Source organism: Salmo trutta, chromosome 17, assembly GCF_901001165.1.
Source record: "Salmo trutta chromosome 17, fSalTru1.1, whole genome shotgun sequence".
Lineage (NCBI taxonomy): Eukaryota > Metazoa > Chordata > Actinopteri > Salmoniformes > Salmonidae > Salmo > Salmo trutta.
The window spans coordinates 15992947-16013191 of record NC_042973.1 but is presented as its reverse complement, the minus strand read 5'-3'; the positions used below and the strand labels follow the sequence as shown (position 1 = coordinate 16013191).

At 40.3% G+C, this 20245-nt stretch overlaps 1 protein-coding gene across 3 annotated transcripts in view; it reads left to right on the top strand.

Moving 5' to 3' along the window:
- jak3 (Janus kinase 3 (a protein tyrosine kinase, leukocyte)) overlaps window positions 1-20245 on the top strand; it is a 34430-nt gene extending 14185 nt beyond the window's left edge. For all 3 annotated transcript variants that reach the window (XM_029695874.1, XM_029695873.1, XM_029695875.1), the window contains exons 10-24: window positions 10773-10953; window positions 11217-11341; window positions 11537-11668; window positions 12689-12776; window positions 13039-13163; window positions 13445-13583; window positions 13773-13924; window positions 14275-14425; window positions 16762-16886; window positions 17564-17753; window positions 18328-18452; window positions 18559-18731; window positions 19102-19219; window positions 19438-19551; window positions 19975-20245. In XM_029695874.1, coding sequence (XP_029551734.1) covers window positions 10773-10953; window positions 11217-11341; window positions 11537-11668; window positions 12689-12776; window positions 13039-13163; window positions 13445-13583; window positions 13773-13924; window positions 14275-14425; window positions 16762-16886; window positions 17564-17753; window positions 18328-18452; window positions 18559-18731; window positions 19102-19219; window positions 19438-19551; window positions 19975-20094 — 2058 coding nt within the window. In that variant the 3' untranslated portion in view covers window positions 20095-20245. The remainder of the gene's footprint in view (window positions 1-10772; window positions 10954-11216; window positions 11342-11536; window positions 11669-12688; window positions 12777-13038; window positions 13164-13444; window positions 13584-13772; window positions 13925-14274; window positions 14426-16761; window positions 16887-17563; window positions 17754-18327; window positions 18453-18558; window positions 18732-19101; window positions 19220-19437; window positions 19552-19974) is intronic.

Sequence of the window (20245 nt, the reverse complement as noted above, 5' to 3'; positions counted from 1 at the left end):
TACTGTGCGTTTCCCAGAGCTTGTTCTGGACTTGGGGACTGTGAAGAGACCTCTGGTACCATGTCTTGTGGGGTATACATGGGTGTCTGAGCTGTATGCTAGTCATTTGAACAGACAGCTCGGTGCTTTCAACATGTCAATAGCTCTCACAAAGACAAGTAGTGATGCATTCAATCTCTCCTCTACTTTGAGACAGTATAGATTGACATGCATGTCATTGATGTTTACTCTCCATATACATTTAAGGGCCAGCCGTGCTGCTCTGTTTTGGGCCAAATGTAATTTGCATATGTCCCTCTTGTGGCACTTGACCATATGACTTGGCAGTAGTCCAGATGTGACAAAACTAGGGCCTGTAGGACTTATTTTGTCAAGAAAGCAGAGTAACGCTTTATTAAGTACCGACCTCTCCCCATCTTAGCTACCGTTGCATCAATATGTTTTTACCATGACAGTTTACAATCCAGGGTTACTCCAAGCAGTTTAGTCTTCTCAACTTGCTCAATTTCCACATTATCCATTACAAGATTTAGTTAGGTTTAGTAATAAGGTAGTAAGTAGTTAATGATTTGACCCAAATATAATCCTTTTCGTTTTTGAAATATTTAGTACTGCCTTATTACTTGCCACCCATTCTAAAACTTACTGCAGCTCTTTGTTAAGTGTTGCAGTGATTTCACTTGCTGTGGTAGATGACATGTACAAGGTTGAGTTACCCTCTGTGTTCTGTTAGACAGGTAACTCTCGATCCACGATATAGCAGCGGATATAAAGCCATAACACAATAGTTTTTCCATCAGCAGATTATTATCGATAATGTCAAAAGCTGCACGGAAGTCTATCAAAACAGCTCCCACAAACGTCTTATCAGTTTGTGGTGGAAATTCAATACCAAGGAAACACCTGAAGTCAATATTAAATGAATCATTCTTTATTATCAGTTAATTGGAGAGGTTACAAGCAACACACATACAAAGTACAAGTCTGCCATAAGCTCCGCCAGGGCGGTCCCTTCTGTCCTCTTATATACTGCTAACAAAAAAGCTACAATGGGTTCATAGGGTTGGTTCCTGCAGGTGACTGACTGGCTGTTATAGCGCGGGCTCATTTTCCCAAGACACTGAGCAATTTCTCCTATCCTAACTTCCAGAACATATTCTGGGTGTTTTGCCAATTGGTCTGAGGAGATCACAGTCACCTGCATGAACCAAGAAAGAGTGAGAGTAGATGCATACTTTGTACAATTACACTCCCTCCTTTTATCACTTCTGATAATATTAAGTTAATCATTAGATTATGGCTTGAACTATCAAAGGAGGTTCTATCAAAATACGTACAGTACCAGTCAAAGTTTGCACACACCTACTCATTCAAGGGTTCCTTCTTTATTTTTCCTATTTTCTACATTGTATAATAATAGTAAAGACATCAAAACTACAAAATAACACACATGGAATCATGTAGTAACCAAAAAAGTGTTAAATAAATCAAAGAATATGTTATATTTGAGATTCTTCAAAGTAGCCACCCTTTGCCTTGATGACAGCTTTACACACTCTTGGTATTCTCTCAACCAGCTTCACCTGGAATGCTTTTCCAACAATCTTGAAGGAGGTCCCACATATGCTGAGCACTTGTTGGCTTCTTTTCCTTCACTCTGCGGTCCAACTCATCCCAAACCATCTCAATAGGTGGAGGCCAGGTTATCTGATGCAGCACTCCATCACTCTCCTTCTTGGTCAAATAGCCCTTACACAGCCTGGAGGTATGTTGGGTCATTGTCCTGTTGAAAAACAAATGATAGTCCCACTAAGCACAAACCAGATGGGATGGTGTATCACTGCAGAATGCTGTGGTAGCCGTGCTGCTTAAGTGTGCCTTGAATTCTAAATAAATCACTGACAGTGTCACCAGCAAAGCACCATCACACCTCCTCCTCCATGCTTCACAGTGGGAACCACACACGAGGACATCATCTGTTCACTTACTCTGCGTCTCACAAAGACACGGCGGTTGGAACCAAATATCTCACATTTGGACTCATCAGACCAAAGTCAGATTTCCAACGGTCTAATGTGCATTGCTTGTGTTTCCTGGCTCAAGCAAGACTCTTCTTCTTATTGGTGTCCTTTAATAGTGGTTTCTTTGCAGAAATTCAACCATGAAGGTCTCCTCTGAACAGTTGATGTTGAGATGTGTCTGTTACTTGAACTCTGTGAAGCATTTATGTGGGCTGCAATCTGAGGTGCTGGTAACTCTAATGAACTTATCCTCTGCAGCAGAAGGTTGCTTGAAGGTTTTTGCGACTGCACTTGAAGAAACTTTCAAAGTTCTTGACATTTTCTGTTTTTACTGACCTTAAAATAATGATGGACTGTCGTTTCTCTTTGCTTATTTGAGCTGTTCTTGCCATAATATGGACTTGGTCTTTTACCAAATAGGGCTATCTTCTGTATACCACCCATACCTTGTCACAACACAACTTATTGGCTAAAACGCATTAAGAAGGAAAGAAATTACACAAATAAACTTTTAACAAGGCACACCTGTTAATTGAAATGCATTCCTGGTGACTACCTCATGAAGCTGGTTGAGAGAATGCCAAGAGTGTGCAAAGCTGTCATCAAGGGAAAGGCTGGCTACTTTGAAGAATCTCAAATATGAAATATATTTTATATTTGTTTAACAGTTTTTTAGTTACAACATTATTCCATATGTGTTATTTCATAGTTTTGATGTCTTTGCTATTATTCTACAAAATGGTCAAATTAAGAAAAACTCTTGAATGAGTAGATGTGTGAAACTTTTGACTGGTACTGTATATAAAAAGTAAGCGAAATCAACACATAAAACCACACACTTTCAAACCCTTCATTCTGTGTTGTACAATCCGACTAGTAACTGATCCTTATTTCATAGCCCATACACTTGTAAAACCATTGCAGAAGAATGGTTTAACTTAAGACCTTCACTTCATACAGCTACACACATGCTTCATTATACAATTTAATTTATGGAAATACTATCATCATAATAAAGCTCAAATCTAGGGTCATTTAGCTATTTGATTTATAATTTTATGACCCCTTGAACTATCCAATAAAAATAGAACAAAATTATTTGATAAATTATTTTGGGCATTACTGCTATTAGCCCATACAAATGCTTTGAATAACACATTCTCTACATGGAGCAACAGATAGTCACACAAAATATATAAAATGGAAGATCAGGAAACATTTCATTATAAATATTTTTATTTTCCTTTACATGTATTTAAATTATAATTTTGGCAGTAAACAGTCTCCATACAGTGCATTCGGAAAGTATTCAGACCCCTTTACTTTTTCCACATTTTGTTACATTACAGGCTTATTCTAAAATGGATTAAATTGTTTTTTCATCAATCTACACACAATCCCCATTAATGACAAATCAAAAACAGGTTTTTAGACATTTTTGCACATTTATTACAAATAAAAAACAGATATTACATTTACATAAGTATTCAGACCCTTTACTCAGTACTTTGTTGAAGACCTTTGGCAGCTACACGTTTGGCACACCTGTATTTGGGGAGTTTCTCTAATTCTTCTCTGCAGATCCTTTAAAGCTCTGTCAGGTTGGATGGGGAGCGTCGCTACACAGCTATTTTCAGGTCTCTCCAGGTCTCTCCATTCAGAGCCTTGTCCCGAAGCCATTCTTTTGTTGTCTTGTCTGTGTGCTTAGGGTTGTTGTCCTGTTGGAAGGTGAACCTTCGCCCCAGTCTGAGGTCCTGAGTGTTCTTGAGCAGATTTTCATCAAGGATCTCTCTGTACTTTGCTGCGTTCCTCTTTCCCTCGATCCTGACTAGTCTCGCGGTCCTTGCTGCTAAAAAACTTCCCCACAGCATGATGCTGCCACCACCATGCTTCACTGTAGGGATGGTGTCAGGTTTCCTCCTGACGTAACGCTTGGCATATTGGCCAAAGAGTTCAATCTTGGTTTTATCAGACCAGAGATCTTGTTTCTCATTGTCTGAGAGTCCTTTAGGTGCCTTTTGTCAAACTCCAAGCGGGCTGTTATGTGCCTTTTACTGAGGATTGGCTTCCATCTGGTCATTCTACCATAAAGGTCTGATTAGTGGAGTGCTGCAGAGATGGTTGTCCTTCTGGAAGGTTCTCCCATCTCCACAGAGGAACTCTGGAGCTCTGTCAGAGTGACCATCAGGTTCTTGGTCATCTCCCTGACCAAGGCCCTTCTCCCCCGATTTCTCAGTTTGGCCGGGCGGCCAGCTCTAGGAAGAGTCTTGGTGGTTCCAAACTTATTCCATTTAAGAATGATGGAGGCCACTGTGTTCTTGGGGACCTTCAATGCTGCAGAATTTTTTTGGTACACTTCCCCAGATCTGTGCCTCAATACAATCCTGTCTCAGAGCTCTACAGACAATTCCTTCAACCTCATGGCTTGGTTTTTGCTCTGACATGCACTGTGCCTTTCCAAATCATTTCCAATCAATTGAATTTACCCCAGGTGGACTCCAATCAAGTTGTAGAAACATCTCAAGAATGATTAATGGAAACAGGATGCACCTGAGCTGAATTTCGAGTCTCATAGCAAAGGGTCTGTACCGACTTCAGACGAGTCTTCTGACACTTGTGGAGGTCATAGAGCAATATTGAGAACACCATCCTGTTCGAACACTACAGACAATGTTGAGAGAAGACCGATTTACGGGATGTCTCATGGTCTGACAAACACTGCTCTAGCTCTGTCACCTTTCAGCGCAGATTCAGAAGTGTGACATAGGCAGATATAGTGGATTGAGACGCATCCAATGCAAAAAAAAAACATATATCTAGCTTAAACAGACGGGTTTTGATGGGGATTGCTTTATTACGCTTATTTGATTTCCTCGGAGGTGTGGACATCAACCTTAGGGGGGTTTAAGGCTCTCCAAAGCTTTTTTACTATCATTCTCTATATCATTTATCTTTGTTTCATAGTTTCACAGTTTCTTCTTCTTTTTTGTTTAGTTTAGTCACATGATTTCTCAATTTACAGTACCAGCTGTGTAGACAGATTTATTTGACATTCCTTTTGCTTCGTCCCTCTCAACCATACCATTTTTTTAAATTCCTTGTCATTCCATGGGGATTTAACAGTTTTTGCAGTCATTTTCTTAATGGGTGCATGCTTATTAGTAACTGGAATAACACATTTCATAAATGCGTCAAGTGCAGCATCTGGTTGCTCATCATTACACACCACAGATCAGCAAATATTCTCTTCAATATAGGAATCACTACAAAACCTTTTGTATGGTCTCTTATACACTATATTAGGCCCAGCCTTGGGAACTTTGGTTTTCCTAGATATGGCTACTATATTATGATCACTACATCCAATGGATGTGGATACTGCTTTAGAGCAGATTTCTGCAGCATTAGTAAAGATGAGATCAAGACATGTGGATGATTTTATTCCTGTGCTGTTTGTAAATACCCTGGTTACAGTTTAAAACTTTTTCTGGTAACACTTCATTTTAAGGGGTCCTTAGTACTATATAATTACATGTGTAATTACACTGTAACACGTTTTGTAGTTAATTGTAATAACTCTGTTACACTATAATAACACCATGTAACTGGTGGTAATTGCAGTCTGTAATTACAAAGGTGTAACAACAAATGCTTGTTAAATCAAATCAAATCAAATTTATTTATATAGCCCTTCGTACATCAGCTGAAATCTCAAAGTGCTGTACAGAAACCCAGCCTAAAACCCCAAACAGCAAGCAATGCATGTGAAAGAAGCACGGTGGCTGGGAAAAACTCCCTAGGAAAAACTCCTGAGAAAGGCCAAAAACCTAGGAAGAAACCTAGAGAGGAACCAGGCTATGAGGGGTGGCCAGTCCTCTTCTGGCTGTGCCGGGTGGATATTATAACAGAACATGGTCAAGATGTTAAAATGTTCGTAAATGACCAGCATGGTCAAATAATAATAATCATAGTAATTGTCGAGGGTGCAACAAGCACGTCCGGTGAAACAGGTCAGGGTTCCGTAGCCGCAGGCAGAACAGTTGAAACTGGAGCAGCAGCATGGCCAGGTGGACTGGGGACAGCAAGGAGTCATCATGCCAGGTAGTCCTGAGGCATGGTCCTAGGGCTCAGGTCCTCCGAGAGAAAGAAAGAAAGAGAGAAGAGAGAATTAGAGAGAGCATATTTACATTCACACAGGACACCGGATAAGACAAGAGAATACTCCAGATGTAACAGACTGACCCTAGCCCCCCAACACATAAACTACTGCAGCATAAATACTGGAGGCTGAGACAGGAGGGATCAGAAGACACTGTGGCCCCATCCGATGATACCCCCGGACAGGGCCAAACAGGCAGGATATAACCCCACCCACTTTGCCAAAGCACAGCCCCCACACCACTAGAGGGATATCTACAACCACCAACTTACCGTCCGAAGACAAGGCCGAGTATAGCCCACAAAGATCTCCGCCACGGCACAACCCAAGGGGGGGGCGCCAACCCAGACAGGAAGACCACGTCAGTGGCTCAACCTACTCAAGTGACGCACCCCTCTTACAAATGGGAACGTTTCCACTAAATTCACCATTTAGTGTTTAGTTTCTTCTCAGCTGCATATGATTCAGTAATAACTGTCACAGGGTTGTGATCTCTTGTGGACAGATGCTCTGGCTGTCCGAGATTACAATGGTTGGAGGCTCAATAGGCACTAATTACCTACCCGTGAATGTGCACTCTTCAAAATCTCCACTCAGTCGCTATGTTTCCATTACCTTACCTTTTTGGCGACATTTACAAAGTTTGCATAGAAAGTAGATGCGACAATTGCCTGCCACAGAGCATTTCCATTGAACTATCTTGTTCCGATTAAAACAGCTGGCGGCATGTAGCCTAGTGGTTAGAGCGTTGGGCCAGTAACCGAAAGGTGGCTGGATTGAATCCCCAGGCTGACAAAGTAAAAATCTGTCATTCTGCCCATGAACAAAGCAGTTAACCCACTGTTCCCCGGGAGGTCGCCATTGTAAGTAAGAATTTGTTCTTAACTGACTTGCCTAGTTAAATAAAGGTTAAAATATTTTTATGTAAATTACAAGTGTGTCCCTCAAGATAATCTTCATTTTAACTAGCTAAATTCTGTGTAACACCTATTAATTACATTGTACTCATGCAGATATTACATGTACTCTGTAGTGTACTTGTGGGTTTATCCTCTCACTTAAATGGCAAGGAGGTTCAAGTTGTCATAATAGGTAACGTACACATTAATTATAATCTGGGATACCACCTTTATTGGCAGACCCCAGTCAGTGAGGTTGACCTACAGTATATCTGTAAACTCAACCAAGTTAACACAGATGGTACACTTTTGGGGGGCAAGTGCTAGCAAAAACAGCAGGCAGGATTCCATTGACCCAGGTTTATTCGACTTAAGCAATGTGGCAAAAAAAATCATTGCGACATAATGAAAATGGCAGATGTAAGATACATTTTCTAAAGATCAACTAATATTTTATCCGTTCCACAGGGATGGATTTTCTTTTGTCGAACTTCCTTTATTGTGAAAATTGATGATGGAAAGAGTGTTTTTCAAAACATTTATAATTTAGAAGATGCGGGGCAAGTGATGGCATCCCGAAAATGCCTACTGCTTGCAAAATCAATTTATTCAACTATAAAAAAAGTATGTTTCTTTGCAGGACAAGGATTGTCTTGACTTTCAAGAATATCAGCAATTTTAAATGTCACCATCATATTGTTTCAGATTTAGTACGAGTTCAAGTTTCACCATGGCACAGACTCTGGCGATAAGTAGGCTTAGGCACATGAGAATTAGGATTATGACAAATATTATTCAATTCTTGCATTCTATCCACTGGCTTTTGCGGGCTATCTGAGACATGAAACAGATAGGTGGGCATGGCATACAGGCTGTCGTCAATTTATTCATGCGCAATTTGTGAATACAGATGGCACCGGAGAAGAAGGCTGACGTTTTACGTGTTCCTATCCAATTGTGTTTTTTTGTTTGTTTCTTTGCGTTGTTTGTAACTTATTTTTTTACTTATTTTGTACATAATGTTGCTGCTACCGTCTCTTATGACCAAAAATAACTTCTGGACATCAGAACTGCGATTACTCACCAGAAACTGGCAGAATCCTTTTTTTCCTTTAACTAGTCCGACGAGCCCGACGTGAATGATATACTGCTTTCCCGGGAACAGGCCCAGATCCCCGTCATTTGCGTGAAGAGAAGGCGGAGAAAAAGGGTCCGGAGGGCGGGCTGCCTTCTGAGAATTCGTAGGCAATCGAATAAACCCCCACTGCTTTCCATTCTGCTTGCAAACGTGCAATCTTTGGAAAATAAAATTGATGACCTACGTGGAAGATTAAACTACCAACGGGACATTCAAAACTGTAATATCTTATGCTTCACGAAGTCGTGGCTGAACGATGACATTATCAACATACAGCTGGCTGGTTATACGCTGTATCGGCTGGATAGAACAGCAGTGTCTGGTAAGGCAAGGGGCTGCGGACTATGTATTTGTGTAAATAACAGCTGGTGCACGATATCTAAGGAAGTCTTGAGGTTTTGCTCGCCTGAGGTAGAGTATCTCATGATAAGCTGTAGACAACACTATCTACCTAAAGACTTTTTATCTGTATTTTTCGTAGCTGTTTACATACCACCACAGACTGATGCTGGCACTAAGACCGCAATCAATGAGCTGTATTCCGCCATAAGCAAACAGGAAAACGCTCACCCAGAGACGGCACTCCTAGTGGCCGGGAACTTTAATGTAGGGAAACTTAAATTGGTCTTACCAAATTTCTATCAGAATGTTAAATGTGCAACCAGGGAAAAAAACTCTGGACCACCTTTACTCCACACACAGAGACACGTACAAAGCTCTCCTTCACCCTCCATTTGGCAAATCTGACAATAATTCTATCCTCCTGATTCCTGCTTACAAGCTAAATTAAAGCAGGAAGCACCAGTGACTCGATCAATAAAAAAGTGGTCAGATGAAGCAGATGCTAAGCTACAGGACTGTTTTTCTAGCACAGAATGGAATATGTTCCGGGATTCCTCCAATGGCATTGAGGAGTACACCACCTCAGTCATTGGCTTCATCAATAAGTGCATCGATGACGTAGTCCCCACGACTAATTTTATTTTATTTTAACTAAATGGGTAATATAAACACTTCAACCACTTAATTTTATTTCGACATTCTATGTTTTTTGTTTAAAGTTGTGACGTCATTACGTCCAGCTTGTTATTTTACCTTTGTTTAACTAGGCAAGTCATTTACGAACAAATTCTTAATTACAATGACGGCCTACCCCGACCAAACCTGGACGACGCTGGGCCAATTGTGCGCCACCCTATGACACTCCCAATCACGATGTGATACAGCCTGGATTCAAACCAGGGACTGTAATGACGCCTCTTGCACTGCGCCACTCGGGAGCGCATGTGTACTTATATATGTGTACTTATATAGTACGTTAGCCATCCTGACAACCTGACCCTAATTGTATAGCTTCTGGAAGCACAATCCAAGTGAGAGGATAAACCCAAAAGTACACTACAGAGTATGTGTAATATCTGCATGAGTACAATGTAATTAATAGGTGTTACACAGGATTTAGCTAGTTAAAATTAAGTGCTTACTTGAAGTGTACCTACAAAATACATTAACCATTCTGACAATCTAATCGTCAGCTTCTGAAAGAGGCATCCAAGTGAGAAAATAAACACAGTGATACACAGAGTACATATCGGCATAAGTACAAGGTTTTTGCTAGTTGTTACACAGGATTTCGCTATTTAAAGTGAAGTGTAACTTTATAGTTACCTATAAGCAATTTCTGTATAATTACTTATTACTCAATACCAAGTGAAAATATGTTTAAAAAAAATGCTACTACTTTAGTCAACTTTATTGCAACATATAAAAGACCTTACATATCTTACAAAACAATAAGGATTTGTATTGTTAGATTAATTATTAGATTAAACAAAGATACAGGCCTACTCAATAACAGATAAATAACTATTCTAGTGATGATTCAGATCTGTAGCCTATAGTATGGTGAGTAGCCTAGATAGCTATCTAATTTAGAAAAATGGGATTGTCTTTATCTTTCCTTTTTAACATTACAAGTAACAATGGAAATCGACAACTCTGACTCTGACTTCTTTCTTGTAAGCATTTTCCCATCCTGGAGTCTGAGACCTTGTGAGAATCTGTGGTAGGGAAGAAGAATGTATGACAATTTGGCATAGACACTCTACATTACCATCATCATGATTTCTGTAGTTTAGGCATATAGCTAGCTAGTCTTTGCTAGCTACCTAGCTAGTTGTTCAGTTATCCATAATAGTGCTTGTGTTGACACAAGTAGCTAGCTAGCTAGCTAACAGTAACATTCTGGGTGTGTCTCACACACAGTAGGCCCGCTCATTAGGCAGGATTAGGAGGCTGCCTATGGCGGCAGATTGACAATGGCAGCATTTTCTGAATATTTTACCTTTATTTAACTAGGCAAGTCAGTTAAGAACAAATTCTTATTTTCAATGACAGCCTAGGAACAGTGGGTTAACTGCCTTGTTCAGGGGCAGAACGTCAGCTCGGGTATTCGATCTTGCAACCTTTCGGTTACTAGTCCAACGCTCTAACCACTAGGCTACCTGCCGCCCCAAATAAAGTGTTACGGGGTTTACTTTTTGATATTCTCTTAGACTCCTCTTGGGCTGGATTACAAAGACTGTCTAATTATGAAGAATGAACAATTCAGTCTTTTGGGGGTCCACAAGTCCTTCCTCAGCTTGAGGGAACTCACTGACTTCTTCCAACAAAGCAAGCTGCTCCTGGCTGAGGTTCCTGTCAAGCTGGAAAGATGTTGTCCACCTCGACCGAAAGGTACAGGACAACAAGCCTGTTTTAATATTTATATTGCTCAAACTTAAAGCTAAATCATAGGATTCGTACCATGCACAACTGATCATTGACCATTGGTTACTTCACAATCAAATGAGACTAAAATATATTTCATATTGAAATCAGAAGACATAATATTTATTTGATTATACATATCTCAATCATAACAATTAGCAATGATACATCTGCATAGTTATTGTAATGCTACATCATTCATCACAAAAACTACACCTTTCTTGCTGTAGAACTGTCAAACATGGTCATCATGCGCGGTAGCAGCTCAGTAGAGACACAGGGGTCTCCGACGCTGCAAAGGACCAAACCCAGTCACATCCAGTTCCACATGATCAAGTACGAGGATCTGCGATGGGTGAGTTCAGCAGAGGCCTGGAACTTTACTCAAACATCCTATCAGTTCTCTGTCATGTGGGTTTAATGCAATTCAAGTTTAAATGAATTCCGTCGTATGACAAATCTTGTATAAGTGAAGACAGGCAAGGCCATGAATCACAGTTTGAGTGAATGAATGGCTTACTCACTTTACTGTGTGTATAATTTCTGTCAGTGTGAAAGCTTGGGACAGGGATCCTTCACGCGAATCTTTAAAGGCAGCAAGATAGACATCCGCGATGGGGAGAGACATGTGACAGATGTTCTGCTTAAGGAGCTGGATGCAAACCACAAAAACTGCTGGGAGGTACGCAAAACAGATCATGTGCATTTCAGAAGTACTGTGGCTGCATCAGAATGGATCAGAACTGTAATTTCCCCATTCATGGCATTAGTCCATATCTACCAGAAGGTGTTCTTGTTTAAACCCAGGTGCTGAGTTTTTTTCTGAATGTTATGAGTCCTTTCAGTTATTAATCAATAATAAGAGGACCATTCTACATTTTACATTTACATTTTAGTCATTTAGCAGACGCTCCTATCCAGAGCGACTTACAGTAGTGAATGCATACATTGCATACATTTTTTTATTTTTTTTTGTACTGGCCCCCCGTGGGAATCGAACCCACAACCCTGGCGTTGCACACACCATGCTGGCGTTGCAAACACCATTCTAATATCCTACTTTACTTTAACAATACATGACATGCATTGAGTCAAATGATCCGATCAACCATAAGAGCAATACACTCGGCACAATATAATTACTCTTTAACAACAATTACAACGTCAAAGAAAAAAAATGATTTAGTGGTGCAGTGGTCTAAGGCACTGCATCTCAGTGCTTGAGGTGGGATTGTCCCATCCTGGATATATATATATATATATATATATATATATATATATATATATATATATATATTTAATTAATCAAGTAGCCAGTTTCAGTTGGAGGTTTTTTCCATTTGGGAAGGGGTGGTCTACGGTATAACAAACTAAGCAGGTATGCAAACTTACATCTAAAGACACAGACCCTATTAGAAAACTTTATGGAGGGGTTTTGTTAACTTGTGTCATGTTATATCAGCTTTTTTTGGAATATTCTAAAAACGTATTATCGGATGTGTTTCATTGTCTCTTGAATCCTACGGGATGTTTTAGAGCAGGTGGCCGTAGCTTTTTGCCACATGAAACAGTAGCTAAGATGGGATACCAAAGCCTGTATCAACCCCTTGTTACACCTTACTGAAGAAAACCCTGTACAAATAGAAGGAGAGTAGCTACAGTGGTCACCCATTGTAAGTGTTCGTTCGCTTGTCATTTCTAGTCGTTCTTTGAAGCTGCCAGCTTGATGAGCCAGATTTCCCACAAGCACCTTCTCCTTGTCTATGGGATAAGTGTTCACAGATCCAAGAGTGAGTAAGCATCAACCTCTCAACCTAACATCCCACTTCTCACAGATTTCTTCTCACAGATGTACTTGTTACATTGTAATTATATGAGTAGTGACACGGTATTAAGGGCACTGTAATCTAAAGTGCTACAGAGTCTGCTAACGCAGTTCCACTTCATTTTCTGTGGGGGCTTTGAGCAGTTCTGACTCAACTCTCTCTCAAGGATCTGCTGCTATCGTAACACATCTAATCATGCTACGCTGGTCATCTCTTAACCTTGCAGACGTCATGGTGCAGGAGTTTGTCAAGTGTGGGGCCCTTGACCTGTTCCTGAAGAGGGAAGGGTCAGTGTCGGTCAGCTGGAAACTTGACGTAGCCAAACAGCTGGCTAGTGCGCTCAATTTCCTGGTGAGATGAACCTGATCTTTGGCCTGATTTCTCTTTCTCTTCAGTTGATAGTACTTCACTTCTGCGGAAGTATTTTGTATGTTTTCTGTGGAAGCACTTTTGTTCAAATAGATTATCATTAGATCATTAGATTGATTAACTATCCTTAGACATTCCTTCATTGTCAGTACTAGTGTATACACAAGTTAAACTGCTACTGCTTGCTCATTGTTTGAGCATACACGTTCGTTAAGAACTATTCAAATAAACTGTTACAATCTGTCTCTTCCTTCATCAAATAGGAAGAGAAGAACATTACTCATGGGAATATTTGTGCCAAAAATCTGCTCTTGGCCAGAGAGGGGGACGCATCCCAAGGAAGTTCTCCTTTCATCAAGCTGAGTGACCCAGGCATCAACGTGGCAATGTTGGGCAGAGATGGTAAACAGTTATCATAATGTAATGCAGAGACTATACTTGCACACTGGGAATGGCTTCGAAAAAGTGATGTTTTATTTAAGAACCTCATGCTTTTAACTGTTTGTGTTCTGTATATACTGTATGGGCTGTATGGGCTGTATGGGCTGTATGGGCTGTATGGGCTGTGTGTGTGTGTGTGTGTGTGTACAGTGGTGCTTGACAGGATTCCATGGGTAGCTCCGGAGGTGCTGGAGGCTCCAGAGAGGCTAGAGCTGGAGTGTGATAAGTGGAGCTTCGGTGCCACACTGTGGGAGCTATTCAATGGAGGACAGGCACCACTACAGGGCCTGGACCTCGAGAGGGTAAAATCCTACCTTTTACTACCACTAACACAACAATGTACAGTATCTGATATTGACTTACCCTATGGAGGGCCAAAGTAATTTATTCATGAAACATACAATTAGAGTTTCAGGAAAATCAGGTGCAGTTTATTTTCTCTGTAAACCCACATGAAATTACCAACTATTAATTCTCCTTGGATTAGTCTTTGTCTACATCCAGAGTATTACACTTCCATTAATCCAATGTTGATTACTTTTTAAGCGGTTTTCAGAAAATATGTGGTCAAATTCCACTCAAATTCACCACGGCGTTGAAGTTTTTTGTAGAAACCCACTCTGTTGAATTAACCTCTGCTTCTTTCAAGCAGAAGCTGCAGTTTTACGAGACCTACAAGCAGTTACCCTCCTCAGAGTGGACAGAGCTGGCGGATCTTATCAGCCAGTGTATGAACTACCAGCCTGCATTCAGGCCCTCCTGTCGAAGCATCATTCGCCAACTGAACAGTCTGATAACGTCAGGTACTTCTCGCTAATGAACCCAAACCATGTTACTTAAAACACCTGGTGTGGTCCAGAATTATAGTTTCTACCTGCTATTTTCAGGTGGGAATTTGTTTAATAAAACACAGCTAAACCCAAACTGTCCTTTAGTTTAGGGGCTTTGTCTTTTATTGACCTGTTTGTTCTACACTCTTAGAAAAAAGGGTTCCAAACGGGTTCTTCAGCTGTCCACATAAGAGAACCCTTTTTGGTTTCAGGTAGTAGGGCTGACCCTATTTAGTCGACTGATTGATTGTTTGGTCAATAGGCTGTTGGTCGACCAAGATTATTTTTTGTCGATATATATATTTTTTAAGTATGTTAGAAAAGACATCTGACATCTGTCTGATTTACGTCTGTCTAAGTGGACTAATCCATTGCGGAGGCCACGGGGATGGCACACCAGTATCACCAGTCGTAGGCTACATTTAGCCTACCGTTAATTCCCAAGGTTTCAAATCTACAATGTTTGTTTGGTTAGGGTAATTTCTGTTAATGCATTCAATATATTATTATTACACCAGTCTTATCATTGTCATTGTAGAAGTGGACAAGTTGTTTGCAGAGCGCACAACCTAGGCTACACTTTTGAGAACAAAGTTTTGGTTTATTTCATTCCATTTACGAGATGTCAATTTATTAATTGTCTTTTGTTTGTTGTGCTCTTGTCAATCTTGAGTAAGGAAACATATCTGATTACTCATAGAAGTAGGCCTAGGCTACCTGGCCTGCGTGCAAATGTAGGCCTATAAATGGCCCATTTGGGGATCTGATACTTTTTCTGATTGTCTTATCTCACCATCACTGTGGTCCTTCTCTAAGTAATTTTTTCTTTGCCTCAAAACAGCAAGTAAAGGAAGTCTGTTTATACATCCATTGAGACTGACAATAATTCCTCAACGTAGCAATGGCAATAGAAATTATGTCACGTCCTGACCAGCAGAGGGAGTAGTTGTTTAGTATTTTGGTCAGGATGTGGCAGAGGGATGTTTGTTTTGTATGGTGGTGGTTTTTGTGTGTGTTAGAGAGGGGTGTTTGATTTATGTGTTCTTGGGTTTTGGGTGTATGTTCTAGGTTAGTTGTTCTAGGTTGTATTTCTGCATGTTGTCTAGTTTAGGTTTTCTATGTTTAGGTTTGGGTGCTGGACTCTCAATTGGAGGCAGGTGTTTCTCGTTGCCTCTGATTGAGAGTCCTATATATGGGTAATTGTTTGGTTTAGTGTTTGTTTCTTGTTTTGCGTGTGCAAGCCTTACAAGACTGTTTCGTTGATCGTTCGTTCTTCGTTTGTTATTTTGGTGTTTTCTTGGTTCAAATAAATATCAAGATGAGCATCCACATTCCTGCTGCGTTTTGGTCCTCCATTCCAGACGACAACCGTGACAAGTTACTTCTAGATTTGTATCATTTTCATTCAGATTACATTTTGATTACCACGACATTGCTTTTCAGATATAAAGACTTTATTATAAATTAATTGAAACTGTTCCACAAAAATGTGCATATGAAATCATAACTGGCACACAACTCAGTAGAAATGGTACGATAACTTGGCACTGCAAATAGAAAAGGTTGCCATTCGCTGTTGCAGCCTATTACCGGCAACTTCAGGAGCTTAAAGGCAGAATCTGCAAAGGCCAGCAGCAGCGGGCAGAAGGTCGGGAAGAGGTTTATTTCTTCTGGTTAAGCTATATTGATCTCTGGCTCCCTCTTTAGTAATTTGTGTGTTTTCATTTTTAATCGCAGTGCTTAAAGCATCAGACAAGCTCAGTAGCCTACATATAGTTGATTTTATTCAAACATAGGGTGTGTCTATATATGCAAAAATACACATTTTAAAAGACTCTCAGTTGACCCCAAAACATTTTTGTCGGGGGCAGTCTTACCAGGTAGGACCCTTTTTGGTGTCAGGTAGAACCTTATTGGGTTCCATGTAGAACCCTCCGTGGAAAGGATTTTACATAGAACCCAAAAGGGTTCTATCTGTAACCAAAAAGGGTTATCCTATGTGTATAGCCCGAAGAACCCATTCCAACACAGAAAATCTGCTTTTAACGTACTTAATTAGCATTTTTTGGAAGGGGTACTATTTCACTCATTTTGTAAGTAATTATAGGTCATATTTCATAGAAATCTGGAAACACTGGACAGTTACCTTAAGCGGACCTCTACTTATTGATAACCTTTTATTACTTTAATTTGTAGGATATCTTTGCTCTGAGGCAAACACTTTCAAATCTGTCCCTATGTGAAAGGCAGATTAATGAAAGGCATCAGTAGTGACATAGCCTCTGAGCGCCTTTCTTCCTGTGCCATAGATTACGTGATACTCCACGCTGCGGAGCCTCTCCCTGACAGGGACAGAGCATTAGACCCCTCCCACCAGCAGGACCAATCGGTGTATGAGGAGAGACACCTGCGCTACATCTCCCCTCTGGGGAAGGTAACTTGTCACCTGCATGAGTTGCATTCCCACATGCTGTGCTTCCACTCCTCATCTCCTTTTGTTGTTAATTGAGTCTTTGTAAACAAACATTGTATAGCTTTAAAAAGCTACGATTATTAATTTCTTATAGGCTACTGTCAGTCCTTGCATCTATACAGTAGACATTGAGAGTAGTTGCATTTCCCCAGCCCTATCCCCTGGCTCACCAAACAATGTGGCAGGGTCAGGCAGTTGAAATTATACATTGTGCCTTTACGTTGATTCTACGTTGAGTCGACTGACTGTTTTCAGATGTTATTTGGTGAACAAAATAAAATAATGAGACAAAAACTAAGTCCTAGAAATGGTCACTTCCCTTTTTATCATGTTCCACAAGAGGACAGTGTTCTCCTATCCTTCTGCAATCCACACTATTAGGAAAAAAAACATTTTAGGCATCTTGTAGCAAGGGTCAAATCTATTTCAACATACAGTACAGTAACGTTAATTCAGGAATTGGAGAGGTGACCATTACTTTCAATTATGACAGTTTTAAATACATCAATTTAATGAATCAATCTAATTTAGAACTCAATCCTAGAATTGACCAGGTTAAAATACAAACACCCTCTCCCTGTTATACTGTATATTACAGTACGTTTTAATATACAGCGTTCTGTCCTCATTGTATTTAGGGGAACTTTGGCAGTGTTGAGCTGTGCCGATATGATCCTCTGGGGGACAACACAGGCGAGCTGATTGCTGTGAAGAAGCTACAGCCCAACAAGCAGTCAAACTTGGAAGACTTTCAAAAGGAAATCAACACCATTCGCTCCCTGCATTGTGACTACATTGTCAAATACAGGGGCGTCTGCTACAGCATGGGTAAGAACATACAAATAAATTCATACACCAAGACCCCAATAACACTTTTTGTAGGCTATAATGCCACCTATGAAATAAAGGTTATCTGCAGCTGCACCACAGTTGATAGCATGGGAAATGTACCCGTTCTATCAAGTTTCGCTAGACAAACTCATATTTGAAGTTTGTTGGGGCTTTTGGTATCCTTTCCGTCAATGTCAATAGACCATGCAACAGTCAATGGAACATAAAATGGGCTGAAATCTTTGTGATTTTCATAATCATAGCTGAAATGCCAGAAATGCCATTACTTGATAACTTTAGACCATCTAAAAACTGTCTTTGTCAACCTCCATATCTTTATTAGCTTCTTAAATGTGCCTTCTTTGTTATTTATACTCAACACACTGAATAAAATATAAATATTTGTTTTTCCCCAGAGGGAACTTCTTTCTCTTCCTATTCTTGGAAAAACATGTAAAAGATTAGGTAGTGTATTAGAAGTTAGAACCTTCAGCCTATATGTAAATAATAGCTGTTTCAAGGCAGCAATGTTTGCGTTAACTCTCTGAATGTTTATCCACATTTTGGGTAGGTCGCCTCAGTATGAGCTTGGTGATGGAATATTTGCCCCATGGCAGTCTGATTGGATACCTGGAGAAGAACCGGCAGCACGTCAACAACAGGCGGATGTTGCTTTTTGCCTCTCAAATCTGTAAAGTATGAGCCCAATTCAAATAGCAGAAATTCTGACTATTCCATACAAGACTGTTTATCTCTACATTGTAAAGGGGAAAACCTTAATTGTGTTGTTTTGCACACTTAGGGATTGGAGTACTTGCAGAGCATGCGTTACGTGCACCGGGATCTGGCTGCTAGGAACATTCTGGTAGCAAGTGACACACTGGTCAAAATAGCTGATTTTGGCCTGACAAAGATCATTCCCTTTGACAAGGAGTACTACCGTGTGACACATCCTGGAGAAAGCCCAATTTTCTGGTAATTGCCATTGCATTTGGAATTTACTTTCCACTCATGTGTGGAAATGACATGATCTACTTCAGTGTTCTTCCTGGAGACACTTGTTACCTTTTCACACTACTGATCCAAACTGAGCTGTCCTGTGCTAGGCTGGATGAACATCCATCAATGTTGCTGGCACAAAGTAAAAGTACAGTACTGTTAGGGTTAGCCCGATAGTGTGGAACGGATATTAGTGTGTGCACATTTCTGTTCATGCACTAACTCACCTGATTCTCCAATGAATCCAGGTCAATAGACTTGAAGTGTTGCTGAGAGCATCATCATTTTCTATGGAAATTAGCTCTAAGGCAAGTTGTCTTCTAATAAGGCTTCTGTTCATACCCAGGTATGCCCCAGAGTCCATCACAGAGTCCAAATTCTCCCACAAGTCAGATGTCTGGAGTTTTGGAGTCGTCCTTCATGAGCTCTTCTCCTATTGTGAGCACAACTGCAACCCAAAGAGGGTAAGTGGCTAAACCAAGCCTTAATAACTTGTTCTACTGGTCTCATTAAATATGTGTGTTTCAGCTTGAGCTATCTCAAATCTACCAACACTGACATTACTTTACTTTAAGCTCATAAAAAATATTTTCATTTTTTTGTTATGATTGTACATTACCTGCTCATAAATGCCTAATTTGATTCTGACATATTTTCTCTCCCATCCACTGCACATTAATAGCTATACATGCAGGAGATTGGCAATGACATGCAGGGTCTCTCCATTTCAATGCATCTGGTTGATATCCTGAAGGACAACTGGAGGTTGCCTGCCCCACCACTCTGCCCTCCCAGAGTAAGAGACACCTTCCAAAGCCGTATGCCACACTTAGGGCGGCAGGTAGCCTAGCAGTTAGATTGTTGGGCCAGTAACTGAAAGATCACTGGTTCAAATACCTAAGCCGACAAGGTGAAAAATCCATCAATGTGCCCTTGAACAAGGCACTTAACCCTAATTTGCCAAAAAACAAAATGTGTAGCCTTTGGGGCCCCGAGGACCGAGTTTGGGAAACGCTGCTTTAGCTAGTCCATACTTACAACAACACAATGCTTTTAAATGCGTGTTGAGGAGTGCACAAAGTCATACTTTCAGAAAAATAAATTAATACTGGTCCTATCCTGAGTTTTTACAGGCATAGACACTAGACATAGGGATGTCTCAGGTATGAAAGTTATTATTTTGCCTGTTTTTGTAACCTTCCATTGTTTTATTTAACAGATTTATAGTATGATGACAACGTGCTGGGGATACAGCGCTGAGGAACGGCCAACTTTCTCCACTCTGGGAGATCAGATTGAGACCAGCATCCAAGATGAGAGGGAAGGTTCAAAAGGATGAATATAGCTGAAGCCAACCCTATTAGAGAATGTTGGATTCTAACTTGAAATATACTTATTCCTGTTACCATATTAGAACTTATTGATTACATTACATGTATAATAAATGTACAGTTGAAGTCGGAAGTTTAAATACACCTTAGCCAAATACA